At 50.9% G+C, this 21,212-nt stretch overlaps 2 protein-coding genes across 3 annotated transcripts in view; one reads left to right on the top strand and one right to left on the bottom strand.

The window, feature by feature from the left end:
* TJAP1 (tight junction associated protein 1) overlaps positions 1 to 14,059 on the top strand; it is a 34,545-nt gene extending 20,486 nt beyond the window's left edge. For both annotated transcript variants that reach the window (XM_010706889.3, XM_010706890.3), the window contains exons 4-10: positions 277 to 435; positions 3,444 to 3,472; positions 4,510 to 4,671; positions 5,277 to 5,343; positions 7,020 to 7,127; positions 7,819 to 7,902; positions 9,548 to 14,059. In XM_010706889.3, the coding sequence (XP_010705191.1) occupies positions 310 to 435; positions 3,444 to 3,472; positions 4,510 to 4,671; positions 5,277 to 5,343; positions 7,020 to 7,127; positions 7,819 to 7,902; positions 9,548 to 10,864 (1,893 nt within the window). In that variant the 5' untranslated portion in view covers positions 277 to 309 and the 3' untranslated portion in view covers positions 10,865 to 14,059. The remainder of the gene's footprint in view (positions 1 to 276; positions 436 to 3,443; positions 3,473 to 4,509; positions 4,672 to 5,276; positions 5,344 to 7,019; positions 7,128 to 7,818; positions 7,903 to 9,547) is intronic.
* A 1,309-nt stretch (positions 14,060 to 15,368) lies between these two features.
* Positions 15,369 to 21,212, bottom strand: LRRC73 (leucine rich repeat containing 73; the record flags this gene model as incomplete). Its single annotated transcript, XM_003203949.4, has 6 exons — positions 15,369 to 15,930; positions 17,551 to 17,734; positions 18,294 to 18,394; positions 19,462 to 19,584; positions 20,380 to 20,540; positions 20,971 to 21,212. Coding segments are annotated over 6 exons (882 nt in total), but the record flags the coding sequence as incomplete, so codon positions are not given.

Genomic DNA, 21,212 nt, shown 5'->3' with positions numbered 1-21,212 from the left:
ACAAACTACGTGAGTGAGTATGTGTAGAAGGGGGGAGAGGATGTGCCAGCCCTCTGCTCTCACTGGCTGGGAGAAGGACACATCTATCTCTGACTTTGCTCCCTCTCCTGCAGCTGCTGCTCAAGGCTTGTGGTTGCATCCTTTTCCTGCTCTATCAGTACTCTGCATGGGGACCTGCTCTGGGACTCCAGGGGAGACTACTTCCTGCTGGTTTGCTTCTAGGGTTCGATGGAGTGTCTGTGCTTCTCTCTTCTGTGAACTTTCTGCTGTTGGTAGGTAACCCGCTGTTGGAGCCACGCAGGTGGGAGGATGTCGAGCACAGCTCCAACAAAGAAGCCTTACCGCAAGGCACCCCCACAGCATCGTGAGATCCGTCATGAGGTTCCCATCATTCGTGACGACCAGGATGGAGTGATCTTGGCTGAGCAGAGTCAGGTAACGGCTTGCCGGGTGGCAAAGGGCTTATCACCATTGAACCAGCAAACGGGGTTTAGTTGCACTAAGGCAGGCCAGCTTGAGCAGGCAAAGGGGTTTGAGGTTTGCAACCTGAACTTCTCCTCATCGTGGTCCCTGGAGTCTGGCAGTGAGAAGGAAGTGACAGGGTGCAGAGCAGAGTTGAACGTGAAGAGCCAGACCTTGCCAGCACCGCCAGATAGCAGGAAGAAGGGACAGCAAAGTGGGAAGCGGTGCCCAAACCGCAGTCGTGGGCACCTCAGCAAATTTGTGAGCCGTAGCATGGAGACAGTTGTGGTGCCTGGAAATGAGGGACACCGTTCCAGTTCTTTCAAGAGCAGAAGCCTGGAACGCTCACTTATGTTTAAGGAGCCTCCTGAAGTCTTGACACCGAGGAAGTTTCGGGTCTCTTCTTCACACCAGCCTCTGAAAGGGATCTTGAAGCAGACTGGCATGCAAACAGGCCCATGCCCTGAGACCTTACGCAAGTCTCGCTCAGTTGAAACGCTTTCCCATGGCCGTGGTTCATGCAAGTACAGTGATCCTCAGCTCTGCCTTGTCCGTAAGGAGAAACGCTCTCTGGAGCGCAGCAGCAGTAGTGCTGCTGACATTGCCAAACGCAAAGAGAAACTCAGAGAAGAAAAACTGCAGTTCTCCAAATTCCTGGATGAGATTAGTCAGCGGGTGCTGAGTCCCATCCGCTTGCGCCCACTAGAAGAGACCAGGGGGGCAGAGCAAGACCAGAATTCTGCCTGTTGTGCCAGAAGCTCTGTGCCAGAAGGCCAAGGGGAAGGTCACCTGGAAAAGGTCAAAATCAAGCGTGCATCTGAAAGATCCTCCTGCCCAAGCAGAAGAAAATCAGAGAAGAAATGTGAGGGAATGGGAATGGCTTTGTGCCAGAGAAAATGTGCAGAGGAGACTGAGAGAGTTTCCAAACTAAGAAAGAAACCCATCCTTGGGAGAAAGGACAGTAAGGAAAAGGTCCTTTCCTTGGACAGGAAGATAGTAGATCTGTGTCAGTATGAGCTGCAGCAGCTGGCAGACTTGGGGCTGGTAGGGACATCCTCTGGGCAGCAGCATTCACTGTCTTCATGGAAAAGCAGTGCAGAGGGCAAGAGGGATGAAAGCAGTCCCTGTTCGCAGCTGTTACAGCCAAACCATCTATGCGCTAAACTCGAGCGGAAGCGTACAGTGGAGCGGAACTACCCAGAGAAAGGATCCTTCTCCCCTCCAACACACAGGAGTTGGGAGAAGGGACCTGCCCCATCTAGATCCTCCCCTTCCTGCAGCCTGGCACTAAACAAGGTAGGTGCCAGGACTGCTGGCTTTTGCAGACAGGGGTCTCACAAAGGCTAAAACTCCTACCTGGATCTTGTCTCACCTGTAATTCCAGGACTGGGGGGAGATAGCAGGCCCCCAGACCTCATGCTGTGGGTACTCAGTCACCACAAGAGTTGCTGTCTTGTGTTGCTGCTTGTGTCTGTGCTCCAAGTTGGGTATATCTTTCTGGGAGGAGCCAGCTTCCCTTTCACTCAGGAAGTGGGGGGGTGGGAGTTGGTGCTCTCTCCCCTCTGCAGGCCTCTTGGGTGTTTGCAGGTCAGAGGTGTCCCCAGTCTGCAGGGAGCAAGTTGGGAAGCTCTAGTGTCTGCAGGTGGTGGGAAGCTCTTGAGGCTTTTTATCTGCCCAGTACCCAGCTATCTTGGGGTAGTCTGGCTCTGTGATGTCTGATTGAGGCCTTTGTAAGCTGTATTCTCTCTTCTTCTTTCTTGGGCCTGCTTTGGGACCATTGCCTCATCTAACTAGGAATTGCCTTATCTCCTTTGCTGGTCACTACTGTGTGCTGTTTGTGTTTGTAGAGGTTGGGAAGCAGTTGCTAGATGGTTCTGCGTGAATTATTCAATTGTCATTTGGAGTCAGAATGCAAGGAGGGGTTGGGTTGATGGGATTGCCTTTAAGGACAAGAGATTGTATGCAGTTACTAAGGACTATTCTTTTTAAAATGTGAACTAATGAAGGAAGCAGCCTCCTGATGTCTTAGGGCCAGAACTGGGATAGGTTTGCTTTATGTAATACTGCTAGAAGCTTAGCAACCTCATTCACAACTGCATGTGGCATGGCCTAAGCTCAGAGTTGACTGTGACACTTAATAGCCAGTTTAAAGTGTTTCAGTACTTAGGGCTTCTGTAGTGCCAAAGCTACACCAGGCACCAGAAATAGACTATGGGCAGCTTGGACGTTGTGAGAATGGTCAGAGCCTTGGGCTTTCACAAAAAGTATGGTTGTTGCTAGTGCTAATTAAATCTCACCCAGCTGTGCTGGCAATCAACAGCCATTTCATGCTGCAGCGCTGTCTCTCCTTGTTCTGCAGATCCCTACTCCAAACATCTGTGGGGATGTTGCCCAGAATGTTTCTTTCACAGGTTTTTTGGCTTCTGGTATTTCTTGTGCTACCCTAGAATAGTTACAGTGGCTGTTTTCATATCTGTAGAAAGAAATCCTTTTCACAGTATAATCTAGCTGGTGTAACTGGTAGATACATTTTTTTTAATCTCCCAAATGATGCTCTGTAATTCTTTTATGAGGCCTCGAGGGTGTTCTGATTGCTGTGGTGACAAGTTAATTCTCAATGTATACTGGCCTGTTTGATTCCTGTTGCACACTAACTGTGGAAGCTGAAACACCAACAAAGATTATAACGTTGGAAAAGATGCTGAGATTGCAGGTGGGAGAGTAAAATGACCTAATTTGTGTGGTGGTTTCTAGTCCAGCTGTTCTACCCTGAACCCAAACACATAGTCTGTTTTGGTATCAGCTAGCAATGTGATGTGTACAGAGCCCGGCTTCTCTAAGTTTGCTTATCATAATCCCTCAGAGCAGGTGTGGAAGAGTCCCATATAGGGTCTAGAAACTGAAACTTTGTCCTTTAAGATACTATGTGAAAGCAACTCCTCTTCTGAAAGAATCTCATAGCTGTTTTCTTCCCTGTGCAGGAACCCTTGACGGATGCAGAAAGGATGAAGTAAGTGTCCTGTTCCCCCTTTATGCCTGTTGTACTGCAACTGTGTGAGTGCTGATTCCTCACATCTTGCCTGCGTCAGCTGTGCAGCAAAGCTGACTGGCCTTGCAGGCTCCACATAGATCTTCATTCAGTTCTCTTGAGGGCAGAGCTTTAGACTGTGCCTTGCCAACCTTTGCATTGTATGCCTCACTCTAGAGGCATGGGGACACAGATCTTCAGGTGCAGGCAGAGCAGTTGAAACCTTTAACACGAGTAGAGAGAGAAGTACCTTCGTGTTGTGGCATCTGTTTTAATGTAAGCCATCAGAAACAGCATGCAGGGGCCTGCTGTTGAGTGAGGGTGAGAACTGGGCCCTTTGCTGATGGTGCTATGGGGCACAGACAGCTGCGAGCATTGTGCTTAAAGCCATAGTGAGGAACAAACATTGCTAGAGAGGAGCTGTGCTGTGCTTCTTTATTTTTCTGAGCACAAAGGAATGAAAAACAACGGGAAATCCTTCTGACCACCAGGCATGTCCTGGCTGGGGACTAACAGAGCAGTTTGTATTAGAATGGGATTGACTGACAGCTGTGATCACCTCTCTACACCCACCCCACCACCTCTGTTGCTGACCTCAAGGCTGTTTAGAGCACTCTTTCTACCATGTGTTAAAGGTGTGAGGGCTTCTGAACAGTTCAGGGGAGGAGCAGTTCAACTTCTTTATCCTACACTGGGATAAATTATTGAGTGGGTTTTATTCACCAGTGGGGGACACTGGAGCTGAATGGCCCATCTGGCCAGTGAACTTTATCCAAGCACTGTAACCTGAGAGGAAGCTGGGAGCTGATAACATGGCTGGCCATCTAGAATGTTACAAAGCATGCATCTCGTAACAATAGCACGCCTCTCTTCATGGGCTGGAATCTCCTGATAGTTCAGTTCCCAACGTTTTGGGGCCCACATGTTGGGTTGTCCCCTAGAGCAGGGCAGCAGGATATGGGTGCTGGTGTGGAGTGCCCCTTGTGCTCTTAGGGGTACCTTTGTTCCTTTGTGTCCAGGCTGCTGCAACATGAGAATGAAGAGCTGCGCCGTCGGCTGACGTATGTGACCAACAAAATGGAGGCAATGGAGAGGGAGCTGGAGTCAGGTCAAGACTACCTGGAGATGGAGCTGGGTCAGAACCGGGAGGAGCTGGAGAAATTCAAGGACAAATTCCGTAGGTATGGAAAAGAAAAATGAAAGAAGGATAGAGCTAGAGAGATCACTGCCTCCAAGGACTTCCTCAGCTGGCTTGAGCAGGCTGTGCCCTGTTGTGTTGAACAAAGAGGTATGCTGCATCCTCAGTGCTCTTTCAGACCTAGGGGAGAGTAAAAGCTTTGCAGCCATTGCTTTCTCCAAGGTACAGTGTAAGAACGCTGCCAGCTCAAGGGATGGGCAGCAATAGGGAATTCTATTTATTAGTTGTGAGGTGGGATCTGTCTCGAATGGCTATCTGACATCAGCAAAAAGGAGCCACTGACTACCTGGGATGTAGTGCTGTGGTTGGAAATTAATGCTAGGCACTGATTACATGGTTACACGTAGCTAAGCTCAGATGAATCCTCCAAAGTCCTTCTTATTTTCTCCAACAAAGACATGAAAGGTCATTTAGCCAACCTCACCTTGCCCATAGTAACTGGGAGTCTGAAGGCCTTTATGTTGTCTTAGTACTGTGAATACTAAGGAGTATTGGGATTGTGGAATTATTGGTTTGCTTGGTAGTTAAGAAGAAGACTTGAGCAAAGGCCTGAGAACCATTCCTATGTGTACGATCTTGATTCTGTAGGTTACAGAACAGCTACACTGCTTCCCAGAGAACCAACCAAGACCTGGAAGACAAGCTGCATGCCCTGGTAAGTGTTCTGCTCTACAAAGAGGAGGTAGAAGAGACGTATATGTCAGGAGCAGAAGGGGGAAGGGTTCCTGGCTTTAGCTAGCAAATGTAGTTGGTATGGGGTGGGGTTTGGCCATGGCCATCTATTCTCCCTTCCAGCTGGTGTCACAAACTAGTTTCTTGATTTACTGAGTCCCTTCTTGGTCATGCACGTGAGCTTGGATGCCCACAACATAACTGCATGGTATTCCGTCATGTTGCTTCAGTCCCTCTCAAAATGCCAGGGATGTGTCAGCCAGTCTTGGGGTAGTCATCCTGGGAGGACGGGGGCAGAGCCTGTGTGCGTGTGTGTCTGTTGTGTGCATTCATAACACTCATGGCTGTTTCTTTTCTCTCCCTCCCTCTCTCTTTCTCTCTCTCTCTCTTTCTCCTCCTCACGCTGCTGCTGGCACACGCTGGGCGCACTCACCTCTCAGGCCTCTCTCAGCCAAAGCTGGATTTTTGCAGTTGCGTCTTTTCGTTTGTGTGTTTTTTCTTTTTCCTCTTCACGTGTCTCAGCCTGTTGGTTTCATTGTCAGTCCCACATATACACCATCCCAGATGGAGGGGCCCCAGCCCTCATCCAGCCTAGGGCTCACCTGGTGTCCAGCAGCTGCCCGCAGATGCAGCAGGTCCTAGCTTGCAGTGCTCCATCTTAAGAGCATTTGGCTCTGGGCCAGCTGGAGCGTGGCGCACTGGGAAGTGGTGCCCATAGGCTGTGGCACTGCACAAGATGTGGATGGCTGTGAACCTTGTTTGCTCCCTTTCCTTCCCCTTCTGGGTTATGAGCAGGCAAGTTGAACAGCTGAAATGTAGCCCAAGATGAGGGTGGGTGTTTTTGTTTTTTTTTGTTTTTTTTTAATGTTTTGTTCTAGCCCTTGAATTTCTTGGGCTAATATAAATTGTGTTGGTTCCTAAACAGACTGTATATTTGGGAAGGATTCTCCTCCTCAACCCCCTTGTGTCACTGTACTTCATCTGTGACTCATCATTGGGCCTTGGTGGTCACAGCCTTGGAGCAGACTAGATCAGTGTTGGAGGAACTTCTTGAGAAAGGGGATGGCTTGGTTGTTCTAAGCTATTGCTCCTCTCAGTTGTTACATCTGAGTTTCTATCTCCCCTGCACCTGAACTATTAGGGAGTCTAAAGAGACAAGATCATCTGCTTTAGGGAGGGTGTTAGGGAAGCTCCAGATGAAGCCGTCGAGCAAGAACTGAACTCTTTGAAGATGGTGCCCTTTCCCTGCCAAAAAGAACTGTCCATTCAGCATTGATTGCTGATCTTGATCGGCAGTATTCTTGTTCTGTTGACTGAGCAGAGGGCTGATTATCACGAGCTCAGAGGTGGTTACTGCTGGTGGCAAGACGACTATTCAAAACCAGTAGATTGCCATCGGACACCCTGTGAGCCATGACAGAGAAGAAACGTAGTTATGCTGCAAGAAGAGGGACTGCATTAAGGATGTTCATACTCACTAGTTGTCTCTGTACCTAGCAGAGTGAATCCCGCCCGAGGTGAAGAACCCTTTGTCTGTCTGTATAGAAGTTCTTGTATATCAGCTGAGCATGTCATTGTGCTATGCTTGGGGTGAGGTGGGTGGTAAAACCGGTTTCTTCTGTGCTGTGGAAATTTACACATGGTATTCTTGCATCTCAGATTAAAAAGGCAGAGATGGACCGCAAGACATTGGACTGGGAGATTGTAGAGCTCACTAATAAATTGCTTGATGCCAAAACAACTATCAATAAGCTGGAGGAACTTAATGTAAGTGTGAGTCTACGAATGGTTGTGGAACTGTGTTGAGGTGCAGGCTTTTTTTCTGGTTCAAAGTCATTAGTGTAAAGAAACACATGAATAACTAAAATGTATATGAAAACGTGGGAACAAGAAATTGAAAAGGGCTTGAGGGGTTGAGCAAGAAAGAGCTGATCTTCAAGTTAGATATGTTTACTTTTCTAGCATTTAATCTTAAAGTTTGACCTGTGCCCAGGCTGTAGTAACCAAGTGGTTATTTAGCTTAGAAATGGGAGGGAACTATTGCCTTTTCCACACAATTAATGTAGAAGTTCCTGGATTTGGTGCGTGTTTCTATTAACTGCTCTCAGTTCACTCCAGTCTGTGTGCAAGATGCCTGGCATTGAGCAGTGTCTGCAGGCATGTCTGAGAGCTCCGAGATGGGTTAGCAAAAATCTGGTGGGACTTCTGGAGATCAGTTTCACAAAAGGATAGGAGTTTGATATATGGAGAGAATATAGGCCTGAAACAAGAGTTGAAAGGGACATGGCTGAGTTGTAAGAAGTACACAAGGTGTGGAGAGGGGGGAAAGGCAGACGCCCTCAGGAGAAGTTCATCTTATTCCACCTTCTGTTTGAAGTTGGTGAGGTGGTGTCATTTCAGGTAAGACATCAGTCTGACACTGTTGCACACCTGTGCCCTTTTTTTTTTTTTTTGTCAGGAACGCTATCGACAGGACTGTAACCTTGCGGTACAGCTGCTCAAGTGTAACAAGTCCCACTTCAGGAACCACAAATTTGCTGATGTGAGTAGCAGTCCCACTGAGGTGGGAAAGAAGGGCTCGTGGTTTCCACCTGTCTTTCTTTTGCCAGCTTTCTCTGCAGCTTTTCTCTTTTGGCCTCTCATCCTTCAGCCTCAGGCAGAGGTATGGGGGGCTCCTGTTCCTACTCCCACCAAGAAGGCAGTATACAGCCTCTGCCAGCTCCTCTTTCACACCAGCTCCATTTCACAGCGCAGCCAAGAGCTGTTATAAAAAGCACAATAACCTTGAATTTGATAGCCTGCTGGGTGCCTGATGGGAGCTGGCTAAAGGACAGACCTCTCTCTTACCCTGCTCTGTCCTCTTTCCTTTCTTACCTGGCCACATGCAAGGGCCGTGTGGCCGTGCTGTGTGATAGAGTCAAGCAGCAGTCGGCTGTCCCTGCTTCACTTCTTGCTCTGATGAAGAGTTTGGGGTGCAACATTCAGAATGACTTTTGGGTTTCTTGAATGGGAGATGTTGGTACCAACATATACTCCTGCTTGTGAGAGCTCATCCTGCCCTTGGGATAAGTAAAGGTGGAGGTCAGGCCTTTCATATTGGTAGCATCACTCGTTTGATTGGGAATATTGTTCAGGCATTTAACCCAGCTCTCTCTCTTTCTGTGCCTTTAGCCTTCAGAGCTTCTTATGTTCCTTTCTGCAAAACCATGTGCTCATCTTTAGTAACTTAGCAGGTGACCAACATGTCCCCCTCCCCCATTGTGTCTCAAATTAGCACTCTTGAGGTCAGTGTATCAGTTACTGCTGGAGTAACCTTGACCCCTCTCCCAGCTGTCTCCCCTCCCCAGGGCTTTGAATTCTGCCCCCCAGAGTGCTGTGTTCTACATGGCTGCCACTGGAGGGGGGCGATACTGAGCCACTGTGCAAGAAGTCTGCTTCACAGCCAGCTGTTTGCATGCACTGTGCCCCCAGCTTTGGATGGAGTTTCCTTCTGGCTGTGACAGGACGAACCTTGCTGTGCCATGGAGTGGCTTGTGGAGCTTTGTTCTCCATGCTGGTGCATTTGGCAGGGCAGTGGGGAGAGCAGTAGCACCCATCTGCAGGACAAGGAGCAGTGCTTAACTCTGCTGGACCTTGGTCCTGAGGCTGTGTTTGCCTCTCTGAAACGGAGTGAGTTGACGAAATGGGATGATGTGAGAGTAGTCAATGGGAGCAAGGGAAGGCATCGATTCTGATCTGTGGGCAGGCTGCCAAGGCAGCAAGGCTGTAATTACTGCATTTGGGGAGCACTGCAGATGTGAGTGCTGGGGGATGTGCAGTCACTTCAGTGCAACCACCAGCTGATTTTCCACAGATCAATAGACCTCTCCCTAGCATGCACTGGCTGGGCCTTGTCTCTGTGCTCACAGGCATGGCCTGTGATGTCATTTCTTGTTTTGTTTTTTTTTCCAAGATGGGCCTGTGAACCATGGCCTAGGAACATGAGTGGTATGACAGTTACAGAGCCTTGTTAGTCTTTCATATATGGCAGGTTCTCTTGGAAAGAGAGGCCTACCCCAAGGCAAGGTAGGTAAACGTTAGTACTGAGATAAAGATTAAAGATGAAGGTTGGCTGGAAAAGGCAGATTTTTTGAAACGTAGTGACTTGTGTGTCAGTACCCTTCTAATGTTCTGTTCCTTCTTCCTAGCTTCCCTATGAGCTGCAGGATATGGTCAATAAGCATTTGCACAGCACTCAGGAGTCTGCAGGCCCTGGTCAAGAGGCAACCCACACTTTGGCACCATCTGATGTTGTGCCCACCTCAGTCATTGCCAGGGTTTTGGAGAAGCCAGAATCTCTGGTGCTGAATTCAGCCAAGTCTAGCAGTGGCACCTGTCCTGTGGCTGAGGATGTCTTTGTGCATGTGGACATGAGTGGAGCCCCTCCTGATGCCTGCAGCAGTGCAGGGCAGATGAAGAAGGAGGGAGGGGAAGTTGGGAAGCAGCAGAATGGTGGCTGCAAGCCACAGGGTAGTGTGGAAAGCGTGCCAGAGGATGTGCCAGCCTTTGAGAAGCTAAGCCCATACCCTACACCTTCACCTCCCCATCCTATGTACCCTGGGCGGAAAGTAATTGAGTTCTCTGAGGACAAGGTAAGGATTCCAAAGAACAGTCCCCTGCCCAACTGTACATATGCTACACGCCAGGCCATCTCCCTCAGCCTGGTACAGAGTGAAGATGAGAGCTGCGACAGGCACCGGACACTTCCCAACAGCCCTGCTTCAGAAGGACGCCGCTCGGCCTCCAGCTGTTCCTGTCAGCAGTCCCCCAAAGCAGCCAGGGCTCATGGCTCTTCCCAGAGCAGCCCTTTCAGCAGCCCCCCCCAGATCCCGAGCGCCTTTGCTAGCTCTGCCAGCTCCGAGGAGGACCTGCTGGCTAACTGGCAGCGTATGTTTGTGGACAAGGCACCCCCCACGTCGGAGCGGGTGCTGATGAACCGTACGGCCTTCAGCCGCGACACAGCCCCTGAGCTCCAGAAGAGGTTCAGCCGTTCCATGCAAGAACTGGATAGGGCAGCCTCTGCCTACTCAGATGGCGAGGAGTCTGCTCAGAGCTGCAGCTGGACTGTGAGCCGGGACTCAAGCGTGGACACAGACAGCACTGAATCCAGAGCTCGCAGGAGCCATTTCTCCTCTGACTATGGTACAGATTTCTCCCAGGATGAAGCCCAGAAGCTGTTGCAGGGAAGTGGTGGAGGCACTGCTGAGCCTGGAAGTCCACCCCCAGAAAAGCACAAGGACTATGTGGACCTTGGCTTGCCTGAGAGCCCAGCTGATGAGAGAGAATTGTTGCTGCAGGGAAGCAAAGAGAGTAACCAAGGAGGAGCTCAAGAAGAAAGTGGGGAAGGCAGGGTCAAGCCTCCCTTCAGTCGGCCTCACCGCAGCCCCAAGAGAATGGGGGTCCACCATCTGCATCGCAAGGACAGTCTGACGCAGGCCCAGGAGCAAGGCAACCTTCTCAGCTGAGGCAGGGGAAGCAGCAGCCACATGCTGCGGAGCTGTGGGATGCCTCCATCTGTCTTCTGGGGGAGAAACCTCTCTCAGTGCCCTCCACCCTAGGAGGAGCTCTGGGCTCTGCTCTTAAATGTTATATTTATTCTCTTTTGCTACCTGGAAGAGCTGGGGTTCCCATTCCCTGGCACCTCAGACCTGCAGTACTAGCACACGTGCAGAAGCACACCCACTGCCCTGGCACGCTCACAGCTCTCTTCACAGCCTCACACTGGTGCCTGTACCAGACCTTGTTCTTGGTACCCACAACCTGGTGCCTCTCCTCTCTGCGCTCTCATCCTCCCTTTCCCCTTCCCACTCAGGTACCTGAGGCCCCGGCTGCTCCCATACTGGTGCCTGCAGCTGCTCTGCTCCCTTTTAACTCGTGCCAACAGGGCAGGGTGCCTGCATGGTGGTGTCTGATTCCCTGGGAGCCATGAGGACTCTTCCAGGGGATGGATCTGGGCCCTGGGGTGTATGCTGAGGATGCTGGTTTCTTATTTTCCTGTTGGGTTTTTTCCCCTAGTCCCCTGGGTTGTGTTCTTCAGAATCTGCCTCTGTAGCTCCCCATTGCTCAGCTCAGCACCTGGCCGGCACTGAATTGAGATGCAGGCCCGGGCTGTGCTGTGACATTCAGCTGAGGGGCCTTGCGGGGGGGGGGAATAAGGAGGGGTGTCAGTCCCTTCCCAGGCAGGGACATTGCCCTCTGGGCCATGTGGTTTGTGTGTCTCCTCCCTCACACCTCTTCCCCTGCTCTCTGTGTTGTTGTTTTGTTTGAATGGTGCTGACTCCTTGCTCTTGGGTGGGCTTCTTTCTTCTTTCCAAGCCTTTGGTTTTGGGGTGTATTGTTTTTTTTTTCTTGTTTTTTTTTGTTTGTTTGTTGTTTTCCCCCGCCCTGCATAAACAGACACAGTGGTTGGCAGCCAGTCTGTTGCCTGCATTAAAGGTGTGTTAGGAGTGGCTCAGCTCTGAGCTGCGCTTCCCTCTGATCCTGGCCTTCAACCTGCAGAAATCCCTCCAAATTTGGGAACGAGATCTTGCCCCTGAGGGAGTGAGGCATGAAGGGTGCTACTAGGATTTTCTGGGCAGGATTTTGTGTACCATGGCCCATGGGGATGTGAGGGAGCTGCTCCCTGTGGCTGCACTACCTCACACCTCAGTAGCACCTGTCTGCCAGAGTCTCTTTGTACCGCCCTCTGGGGGCTCCAGGCTGGCTCTGGTGCTTCCACTCTTGAGCAGGGTCTCTCTGTGTGTTTCTCCTAGTGTAGTGTGTATTACGTGGTTCTTCACAGTCTTTGTGTGCTCAGTGTCTTATTGGGGGGAGGGAAAGGGAGAGGTCTGTAGATGTAGATATTTTTTTTGAGAGCTAACAAAGCCTGGTGTCCGATTTTTAATTTTGTCCTGTACCCTTGTCCATGTTTCATCCCTAGCCCAGGGGTGTGAGGCAAAGGGCTGGCCTGCTTTTCCCCGGGCTGTGCTGCCCCCACACCAGCTGGCTGTCCTTAGCCTGCTGTCTGTTTTTTGAGTTGCGTTTGTGTTTCTTCCTGCCCTACTCCATTAGTTCTTTACTGGCTGGCTGTGTTGGAGGAGAGCAGCCCACTGCCCAGGAGGGAGCTGACAGCAAGAGATGCAGCTAACAGCTGCCCCAGGGTCCTTCTCTCCTCCCAGACTCCTATCTCACCAGAGGGCTGCACTTGCAGCTGGAGGCAGCCAGGGCTCCAGCTCCACCCTGGAGGCTCCAGGGCCTGTGAAAGGGAGTTGCAGGCCTCTATGGGGCATGGAGTGCCCTAGTTAATTGGAGCTGCTGCCTATGTACTTACCTTCTGTCCCACCTCAAACAGCTGTGGAGCTCAATGCCGATCTCCAAGGTGGAGGTGGGACTCAGTATTTTACTACAGTATTTCACTCAATTCCTGTGCAAACAGGCTGGTGCTGAGAGCAGAAGCTTCCTTTTAGCTTGCAGGGCATTATTTCTTATCCTGAAAGTTGTGATGGGATCCTTGCATTTGCTCTCCCCTGCCACTATGCTGCTGAATTTCTCCTGCTCTTCTGCAGCAGTACTGAGGGCTTTCACCTGCAGCAGCCACCATCCCATGGCTCGTGGACATCACCTGGGGTTGGGTGCTTGTGGAATGGACTCCTGGGGCTCTCTGAACACCTGTAGCACGTGAGGGACAGCCTGTCACAGAAGGCTGGCTGATGTGGGTTAGCTCATCCCCCTCATTGCAGCTGGGAGGAGCTGCCCTCCAGGGCTCATCTCTCCTGGTGTGCTGGTCAGGGGACAAAACCCATTCTCTTGCTGAAACTGATGGTGCTGGGCAGAGCTGGGCTCCCCTGTGCTTTTGGTCTCAGTAAGCTAAAAGCACAATGGAGGAAAGAAGGGTGAGAAAGGAGTGCCCACAGCCTTCACATGCATTTGTTTCATAGCATTAGGCCACTGGCAGGTAGTGAGGGGGAGTGAGCAGCCGAAGGAGGAGCAGAACCCCCTTCCAGCCAGCGCTGTGCCTGCCCTCTGCTCTCCTCCAGCAGTGTTGGCTCCGGGGCCTTGAGCTGATCCAACTTTCAGTGTCCCAACTCCAGACTGTTAATCTGTAACTAATGTGTTTTGTTGTTGTTGTTTTGGGTTGTTTTTTTTCTTGAAATTTTCAAACTGATGTATATTTTAAGACCAGAAATAAACTATTTTAAAAGTAGGAGGTGATGGCAGTAGCACTCTCTCACCTGGGTAAGGACCTGGGCCAGACCCATCTTTAGCATGTGAGGTAGCAGAGCCTCTCATGGTACAGAGCCAATCTTGCTGAGCTGCATGTGCCTCCTGTAAGTTGTGAATTCACATGTCATCCTCTCTGCCTGCCTCAATCTGTTTCAAGGTGTTTGTGCAGATCAAATTGTCTACCTCTTCTCTGATGCATAGTCCCAGGCAGGGGGGGGGGGATTATGGGAGATGAGTGGTGTTTTACTTCTATAATTGCAGATGTTCTGGAAACTATTCTCTGGGTCTGAGTGAATATGGACAGCTCAAAGTTCAGAATGAACCTGTTGGCCAGGATCCCTCTGTCTTATGTCACTTTTGACTCTAAAGCTGACAGTGTTTTTTTAACAAAAATTAAAAAGCAGATTATTGAACCAGACAACTTTGGGAAACATTGAAAAATAAAGTAGGTAATTTTTCATGTTGTTTTGAAGGCTGTGAAAGCGAGGCGTGGTCTGCCAAAACCTCTCTATGATGAGTTCTGGTGCTATAAGAAGGCACAGTGTTACCCAGGAAAAGCTGCTTGCCCTATTTCAAGTATTTTGCTGGCTGTGCATCTGCCTGGTTTGTGTCTTCTCAGAGAACTTCACATGCTCATCTGGGATAAGATGAGGTATAGCAAATTCTTCTCGTACTTAGCGTTTTTCTTGAAACCCCAGCTAGTGGAGTCAAGTAAGAGCCAGTTCACCTTTCAGAAACCAAGATAGGTTATCCTGGAGGAATTTTATAATTCTAGTGTATGAATGTTATTGGTTTTTGTTTTCTTTGTGTGGGGAAAGTGGTTTGGAGTTGACAGAAGATACTCAAACAGGAAGTCCTCTTTGTGTGAGAGTTTCTGTGGTTTACTAATACCAACACTTCCAAGAGTTTTGTTTTCATGAGCAACTACGTTGCAGGGGGCTCTAATGAAATCTCCATCTCACATGTTACACAGATGTCTGCCTTGTAATACTCTCTTTCCCAAGCTCCATCTTCATGGCAACAGGAGGAGATCCTGGGCACCTTCTGGTGTAGGTGGATGGAGTGACACAGGAAGCATCTTGTTTCTGTGACTCCATAATTAATGATTTTATTTTGTGTTCCCTTGAGCAGCAGCTGCTGCCACAATTAAATCTTCCAACTTAATGCCAGTCATGAAACACAATCTTCTTCCTTACTGCACTTCAGCAAATGAAGGGGACACGTGGCTGCAAGCTGTCATACGAGCACTAGTTGGAGCCTTCACTGCAGCCTGTACCCTGTAGACAGGCTCCAGCCCTCACTTCCAACAGAAGCAAAGGCCTGGAGGAGAGCAAACAGGACTATGCTGGACTTCACTGCAAGACCAGGCAGGCATCTCCTCTAAGGGAGCTCTGCTCCCTGTGCAACAAAGGGAGGAGGGAAGCTGGTATCCTTCACCCTTGCAGAACCACCCTCTTGCAGCTGGGATCTTGTGCTTCAGGAGGAGCTTGTGCATTCCACGAGGGGCTGACTGGGCTTGTTTGACTCGTGAAGGAGTCTGCCAGCACCTCATACTCTACTGCAGAAGCCCGTGTCTGATAGCCTAAAGCTGCCACCCAGCTTCAGCAGAAACTCACCCCTGGGTGGCAGTGTGCCTCTCTGTCCCTTGTCCCCGTCCTGCGAGCCGTGAGTAGCACCTGCAGCAGGCTGGTACTCACTGGGGCAGAGCAGCAGGGAGCGAGGAGCCCGGCCCTGGGCGGTGCTGCCACCTGCCGCTCGTGCTATGCCCCCACCTGTACCTGCGAGAAGCGAAATGCACGTTTTTAGCACTATTTCTGGCAGCATAATTACCTTGATGTAGCAGGAGCAGAAGGGCTGAGGCAGCTGTGAGCAGTGCCACATCTGTGACCTTTATAAAACTCTGATTGTGACAGCAGAACAAGCAATAGAAAGACCATCTCTTATACACATCTGAATAAATACAGCCTGCATCCTGCAGGGTGCAGCCAGGCATGGGGAGAGGCAGGGCAGTGTGAGTAACACATGCAGCAACCGGACAATCACAAGCAGCCGACGGGGCGTGTGACGACATAGATGTGTAGAGGTTCACTCGGACCGGGCTCCAGTACTCAGAGAGTCAAGGGAGCATCAACAGGACATGAAATGCATGAGGAGAACCCAGGGGCAGTTCACCGGAGGCAAGGAGCTGATGGGTGTGTGCCCCCCGGCGTGCCATGCGTGCAGCACTCTACTTGGCAGAAGCAGGCAGAGTAGCCCAGCTACATTTCTGTTTCTGCTAAGAGGCTGTCACCGAGGCCTGACGTCATCAAGACCATCTGGGAGCTGGGATCTGCAGTGAGAGGGAGAAAACAGTGAGCTTTTGGGGCTGTGGGAGGACATGGAGCTGCTCTCCAGATCCAGAGGTGAGGATGAAGAACTGCAGTCCTGCAGGATGGAAGCAAAATGCTGAGAGGATTTGGGGATTAAGTAGGAGCTAGGCCTGCCCAGGTCACGCAGCTAACAGGGCAGGGGTTGGCAGGGTGGGGGTCATTGTTATGAGATACCTGGGCAGGGAAAAGGTAAGAAGGTAAAGACTGCTGCAGGAGACCAGGGTGAGCACTTGTATTTGTTGTGTCCCAGCAGCCTGGGGTACTTGGCTGTCAGGAACATCTGTCTAACCCTCCTGCACCTTCCTGACGCATACATGCAGTTACTGGTCTTGCTCACTCAGCTGTGTGTTTAGTCAGCTCTTCCCCTTTAAACCTGCATGTGATGAATAGAATCTTTTCAGCTCTAAAGCCAGTGTTCAGCAGGGATGAGCTGGCAGGCAGCCCACAGACTGAACCCACCTAGGGTGGTGGCACAGCCTTCCCAGGAAGGCAGCAGGCAAGCAGACGTTTTGTGGCAGCAGAGGTCTGGAAATCCTGACTTGCTGTGTTGCATGAACACAGGGTTTGTGCAGCCCTCCTCAGCCTGGCTCCAGGAAGGTGAGGACAGCTCTCTGGCCTTGCAGTGGTATGGAGCCCCAGCCAGGAGTTTGGCAACTCTTCCCAGGCCAAGTGACGCTGATGCAAAAGGATGGGCATGCACACCAGGTCAGAAACCAGTAGAGTACCAGTTTCTCGTCAAAAATACTTCACAAACAGCAAGAAAAACTGTTTTTTCTGGTTGTGTCGGGGGAGATGTTTAGTGCCCACATGCTTTGGATCCAGATCCTACACATTCAAAATTGCTGTGGAGAGTCTGTTACTTAAAAACTGGGTCCCAAAAGTGATCAGAGCTGCCAGCAAAAGAGATTTATGGCTCTAACAACTGAAGAACCAGATGTCCTGAGAGTGGTTATGCTTGCCTGCTAATCTGCTAGTAGAATGGGGAGGAGGAAAAAGAAAAAAAAAAGAAAAAATCTAACAAACCAACATGATCATAATGTAGATATGATAACGTACAATATTATGTACACACACACACAACAGCCTATTGGTATTTCCTTTATGTACCTATATTACAAGCCACTGTACAGACGGGCTGTGGCACCTGGCTAAACTCTCACAAGCTTAGGCCACAGGGACAGGATCCTGTGCCAGTTCTGGAAGCAGTGAGGAATGACATGAGTTTTGGCTAGGATATCTGGCAAAGACCCCTGAGATTTTAATGTTCCTGCCCTTGGTTTTAAGACTTTGGGCAAAGATTTTATTCCTGCAGCATCAGGAAAAACGCTTTTGAGATACTGTTCCTACTCTCTGCAGCAGCCGCATTGTCCTTGGAAGTTCCTTTTCCAAGCATGGCTCAGCCCAACACTATTAAACATGAAGGTCATAGTTGGAGGCTGTCTGGATTCCAGCTCACAAGGGGGTAAGGGAGAGATACTACTAACCAACCCCACTCTGAGAGAGAAGTGGCACTAGGAAACACCCCAGGCACCCCTATTCCTTTCTGCCAACCCCACCATGCCAGGCCCCAGAGCTCTTACTGTTCTGGCAGATCCAGGGGTTCTTCTCCCTGGCTGTGACTTCACGAGCTTCCGTTTCCTCTTCTTCCTCACCCTCTGAGAGCAGGTCAGAGATCTGCTGCTGCAGCTCAGGACTGATGTTATTCTCTGACAGGATGAGTGTCCGTAGTGCAGTGGGGTAATTCTCTACCATGTCTAGTAAGGTCTGAGCAGAGAGAGATAAGAAGCATAAACAGCAGCTAGGTTCAACAGCAAGATTTTCAGCACCATCTCCCTGCAAACTCCAGCCCTCCTCTTTTTATCTCCACCATCCCTTGGCTTTGACCTCCTTTTGCCAGGCTTTCTAAGAGCCTGAGGACTTCTCGTGGGAAGAGCTGAGCCTAGATATTCTTGCTCTGTCCAAAGAGAAGGGGACTGCTCTACACCCTGTTGCTCCCACATACCCAGCTAAGTCCCATCTCTCAGGGGAAAGCCTATGCTACCACACTTTGTCCCCATCTATACACAGTGCTTTAGCTCTGATCCTCCACTACAAATCCACCAAATAGCTGTGTGACTTTTCCCTGCTGAAGGAGGCAAAAGAGTCCTAGGGCTGGAGCTATGGCTTCTGAGCTCCTCCTGTGGCTGAATGTAATAGGACAGGGGTAAAGCAGCAGCAACATTTCTAAGTGGAAAGGAAGGAAGGTGTTCTGCCCCTATATAGATGGTCAGTACCTATGTCCTTTAGACTGCAATGACGATGTAAGAGCAACAGGTTTCCTTACCTGGGCTGATTGGTTGGTGAGTCCTGTTCCCTCCAAATCCAAAACTTCAAGGGTTCGACTGGAGGCCACAGCAACAGCAAGCATCCCAGCTACCTGGTCACCTATAGGAGAAGCAAACCAGGGCTGTGAGCAGTGCCTACCTTTACTCATATACAAGCCCTGCTCTTGTGAGGTTGGGGCTGTCATGGAAACACCCTCTGTAAATTTCTGCCGTTGGACAACTTCCAAGTCTTGGCTACCTCAGGAAAAAAGAAAGTTGTTAACTGAGGGAAATTGATTTTATTCCCCAAGGAACTGCATCTGCCCACATCTCCTTCCTACTCAAGGCTGCGAGGACCTTTCACCTTCCCTGAAAAGGATCTCAGACTCACAATAAGGACCTGAAATAGCCTAAGGGAAAGTTAGAGTGTGGCTGAGGTCTGTGCCAGCTAATGGGCTGTCACGTTGGAAAGGGGGGGAGCCTTCTGGTGTGGGTGCAGCAGAACCAGGAGCATTAGAGATCAATGCCAGTGAATGAAAGAGACCCCAGGGCATTCTCTTGGCATTTCCTGGGGACACAGGACTGTGACACATCCTCTCCTGAGGAAAACCAGGCTGACACAAGGTAACACCCTGGGGTCTTTGCTGTTCTGGAGGGTGACCTGTCTGACAGGGTCTGGTGAGGTGGGAAGTGCCCAGCCCATGCCTGGGTTAGGGAGGCATGGCCTGGTCTCCTCCTCACCACCTCACAGTAGAGCTGGAGAGACTTGGTTTCTATGGCAACCCATGCCAGGCTCTCCTCCTTCCCCCTGCTCCACGGAAAAGAGAAGGGAGGAGCAGGGGCTTTAGGGCCTCTGCCACACTGATGTTGGGCCCTGGGGCTTCAGGTACAGGGAAGAAATGAAGGGTCAAACATGACAGATGCAGGCAGGCCACTAGCTCCTTTCTGCTCCTTCAGCAGGTCTCATGGCCACATTACACTGATCAGCAGGTCTGGCTTCCTTACTGCTGTGGGCACCCAGCAGGGTGAGCTCTCTGCTGGGGGCCAGGCAAGATAGTGCAACAAGCTGCCCTGTCCTGCTGGTGACACTCTGCTGCCCATCAACAGCTGGGTTCCCAGCCACCCACCAAAGCAAATAGCACAAACACAGACAGGTGGGAGCACAGTATCCCTTGGTCCCCAGCTTACCCAGGGGGTTGTAGTCCAAGTTCAGCACTCGGAGCTGGGAGCTGTGAGCCACAGCGATGGCCAGGCGGCCCCAGCCTTTGCTCGTGACACCTGGGTTGGCACTCAGTGTCAGCTCCTTGAGGCCTGGAGAGGAGGGAGAAGCCAATCCAGAATCTGAGGGTCACCAGAGCAGTCAGAATGGAATGAGTTCAGCTAACCAGGAGATGTGTCTCCTGTACTCCAACAGACTAAAGAGTTTGGAGTAGGTGGCATGAGGTGACAGGTCAGCGAGGATCACAGGGACAGCCTACACCCAGGAGTGGTGACAAACAGATAACAGAATCAGTGACACTGTGAACATGGGCAGGTAAAAGTCTGGGAGAAGAGGTCGAAATCACTCTGAATGCCAGGGAGAGGGGTGGTTTTACCCACTACATGATAGTTCCCCTTTTGAGTGAGGCCTCAGAGCTCTGCAGATCATCCTCTGTAAAGATCTGAGCCTGAGGCTCTGACCATCTATATACTCCATGTGTGCACCCACATGTAGGGATAATTTCTGGGTGCTGACAGTAAAGCCAAGAGTGGGGTGAGGAGCACACCACGTATATATCTGTGGTGATTATCAACAAGCTAGTGTGAAATAATAAATGAAAAACCCAAGTTGTTCCCTCCTTCAGTATCAAGCACTCCTGTCATGAACCAGAAGCAACCTGTTGGTCCCTGAGCAACAAGCGGCCTTGCAGGACAAATGATAGCAGAAAGCCCATGGGAACTGCTCCTCTATCACTTGGTTTTTCTGCTTTACATGAGTTGGGAAAATAAGTCCCTCAGCCCAAACTACAGAGCCTGCCTCTCCCAGTGCTGAGGATTTTGGCTGTGTCCATCTGCTCCATGTAAAGCTCCACTGGCTTCCATGCAGCCCACAGCCCTCGTGCTTACCAGACTTAGCCCCGTCAGGCGGCAGGAGTCCACAGATGAGGTTGATGCCTTCATCACCCAGCATGCAGTCTCCCAGATCCAGAGCTACCAGCGAGGGATGGATGGAGAGTGCAGGGTTGAGGAGAGCCAATCCTGCATCCGTCAGGGGACTCCCATGGAGACTGCAAAGGTAAAAGGGAAATCACCACGGAGGAAGCCCAGGGGCTAGCTAACGCCACGGGGAGGGAGAAGTAGAGGAGGATGACAGATCCTAACGTCAGATTAGGAAAACGTGCTAGGAAGGCCCTGCAGAGGGGCTCAGCCGGCAGCTGCAGAGGCATTCCTCTCCCAGCAGGATTGAAGGGCAGCGGAGGACCTGGCAGGGCTCAGGGAGGTCCTTCCCAGCACCGGGGCCACCCAGGTTTGGGGAGACAAACAAAACCACGCCAACCAGATGGGAGCAGAGTTAGGTTTCCAGGCCCAGTGAAGGGCAATGGATTGGTGTCTGCAACGTCAAGGACATTTCTCCTCGCGCCGGGGCTGGCTGGGAGCCTCTGTCCCCACCAGGCTGGGCAGACCCTGCTGGGCGCCCGCCGCTTCCCCGCTACTCACAAGAGGGACTGGACGGAGCGGTTGGTCTTCAGGGCCTCGGCCAGCTGCTTGACGCGGTTGATGTTGGAGACGATGCCCAGGTTGAGATTGAGCTGCGCCAGGGAGCGGGACTCGGCCACCCCGCGGCAGACGTGCCCGAAGTCGCGCTCCGAGAGCTGGCAGCCGCGCAGCGACAGCAGCCGCACCGAGTTCTCCCGCAGGCTCTCGCAGATGTCCCGGATCTCCGCGCCCGACAGCGTCTC

This window comes from Meleagris gallopavo, chromosome 2 (genome assembly GCF_000146605.3).
Source record: "Meleagris gallopavo isolate NT-WF06-2002-E0010 breed Aviagen turkey brand Nicholas breeding stock chromosome 2, Turkey_5.1, whole genome shotgun sequence".
NCBI classification, from domain to species: Eukaryota; Metazoa; Chordata; class Aves; order Galliformes; family Phasianidae; genus Meleagris; species Meleagris gallopavo.
This window is presented reverse-complemented; position numbering and strand designations above follow the sequence as displayed.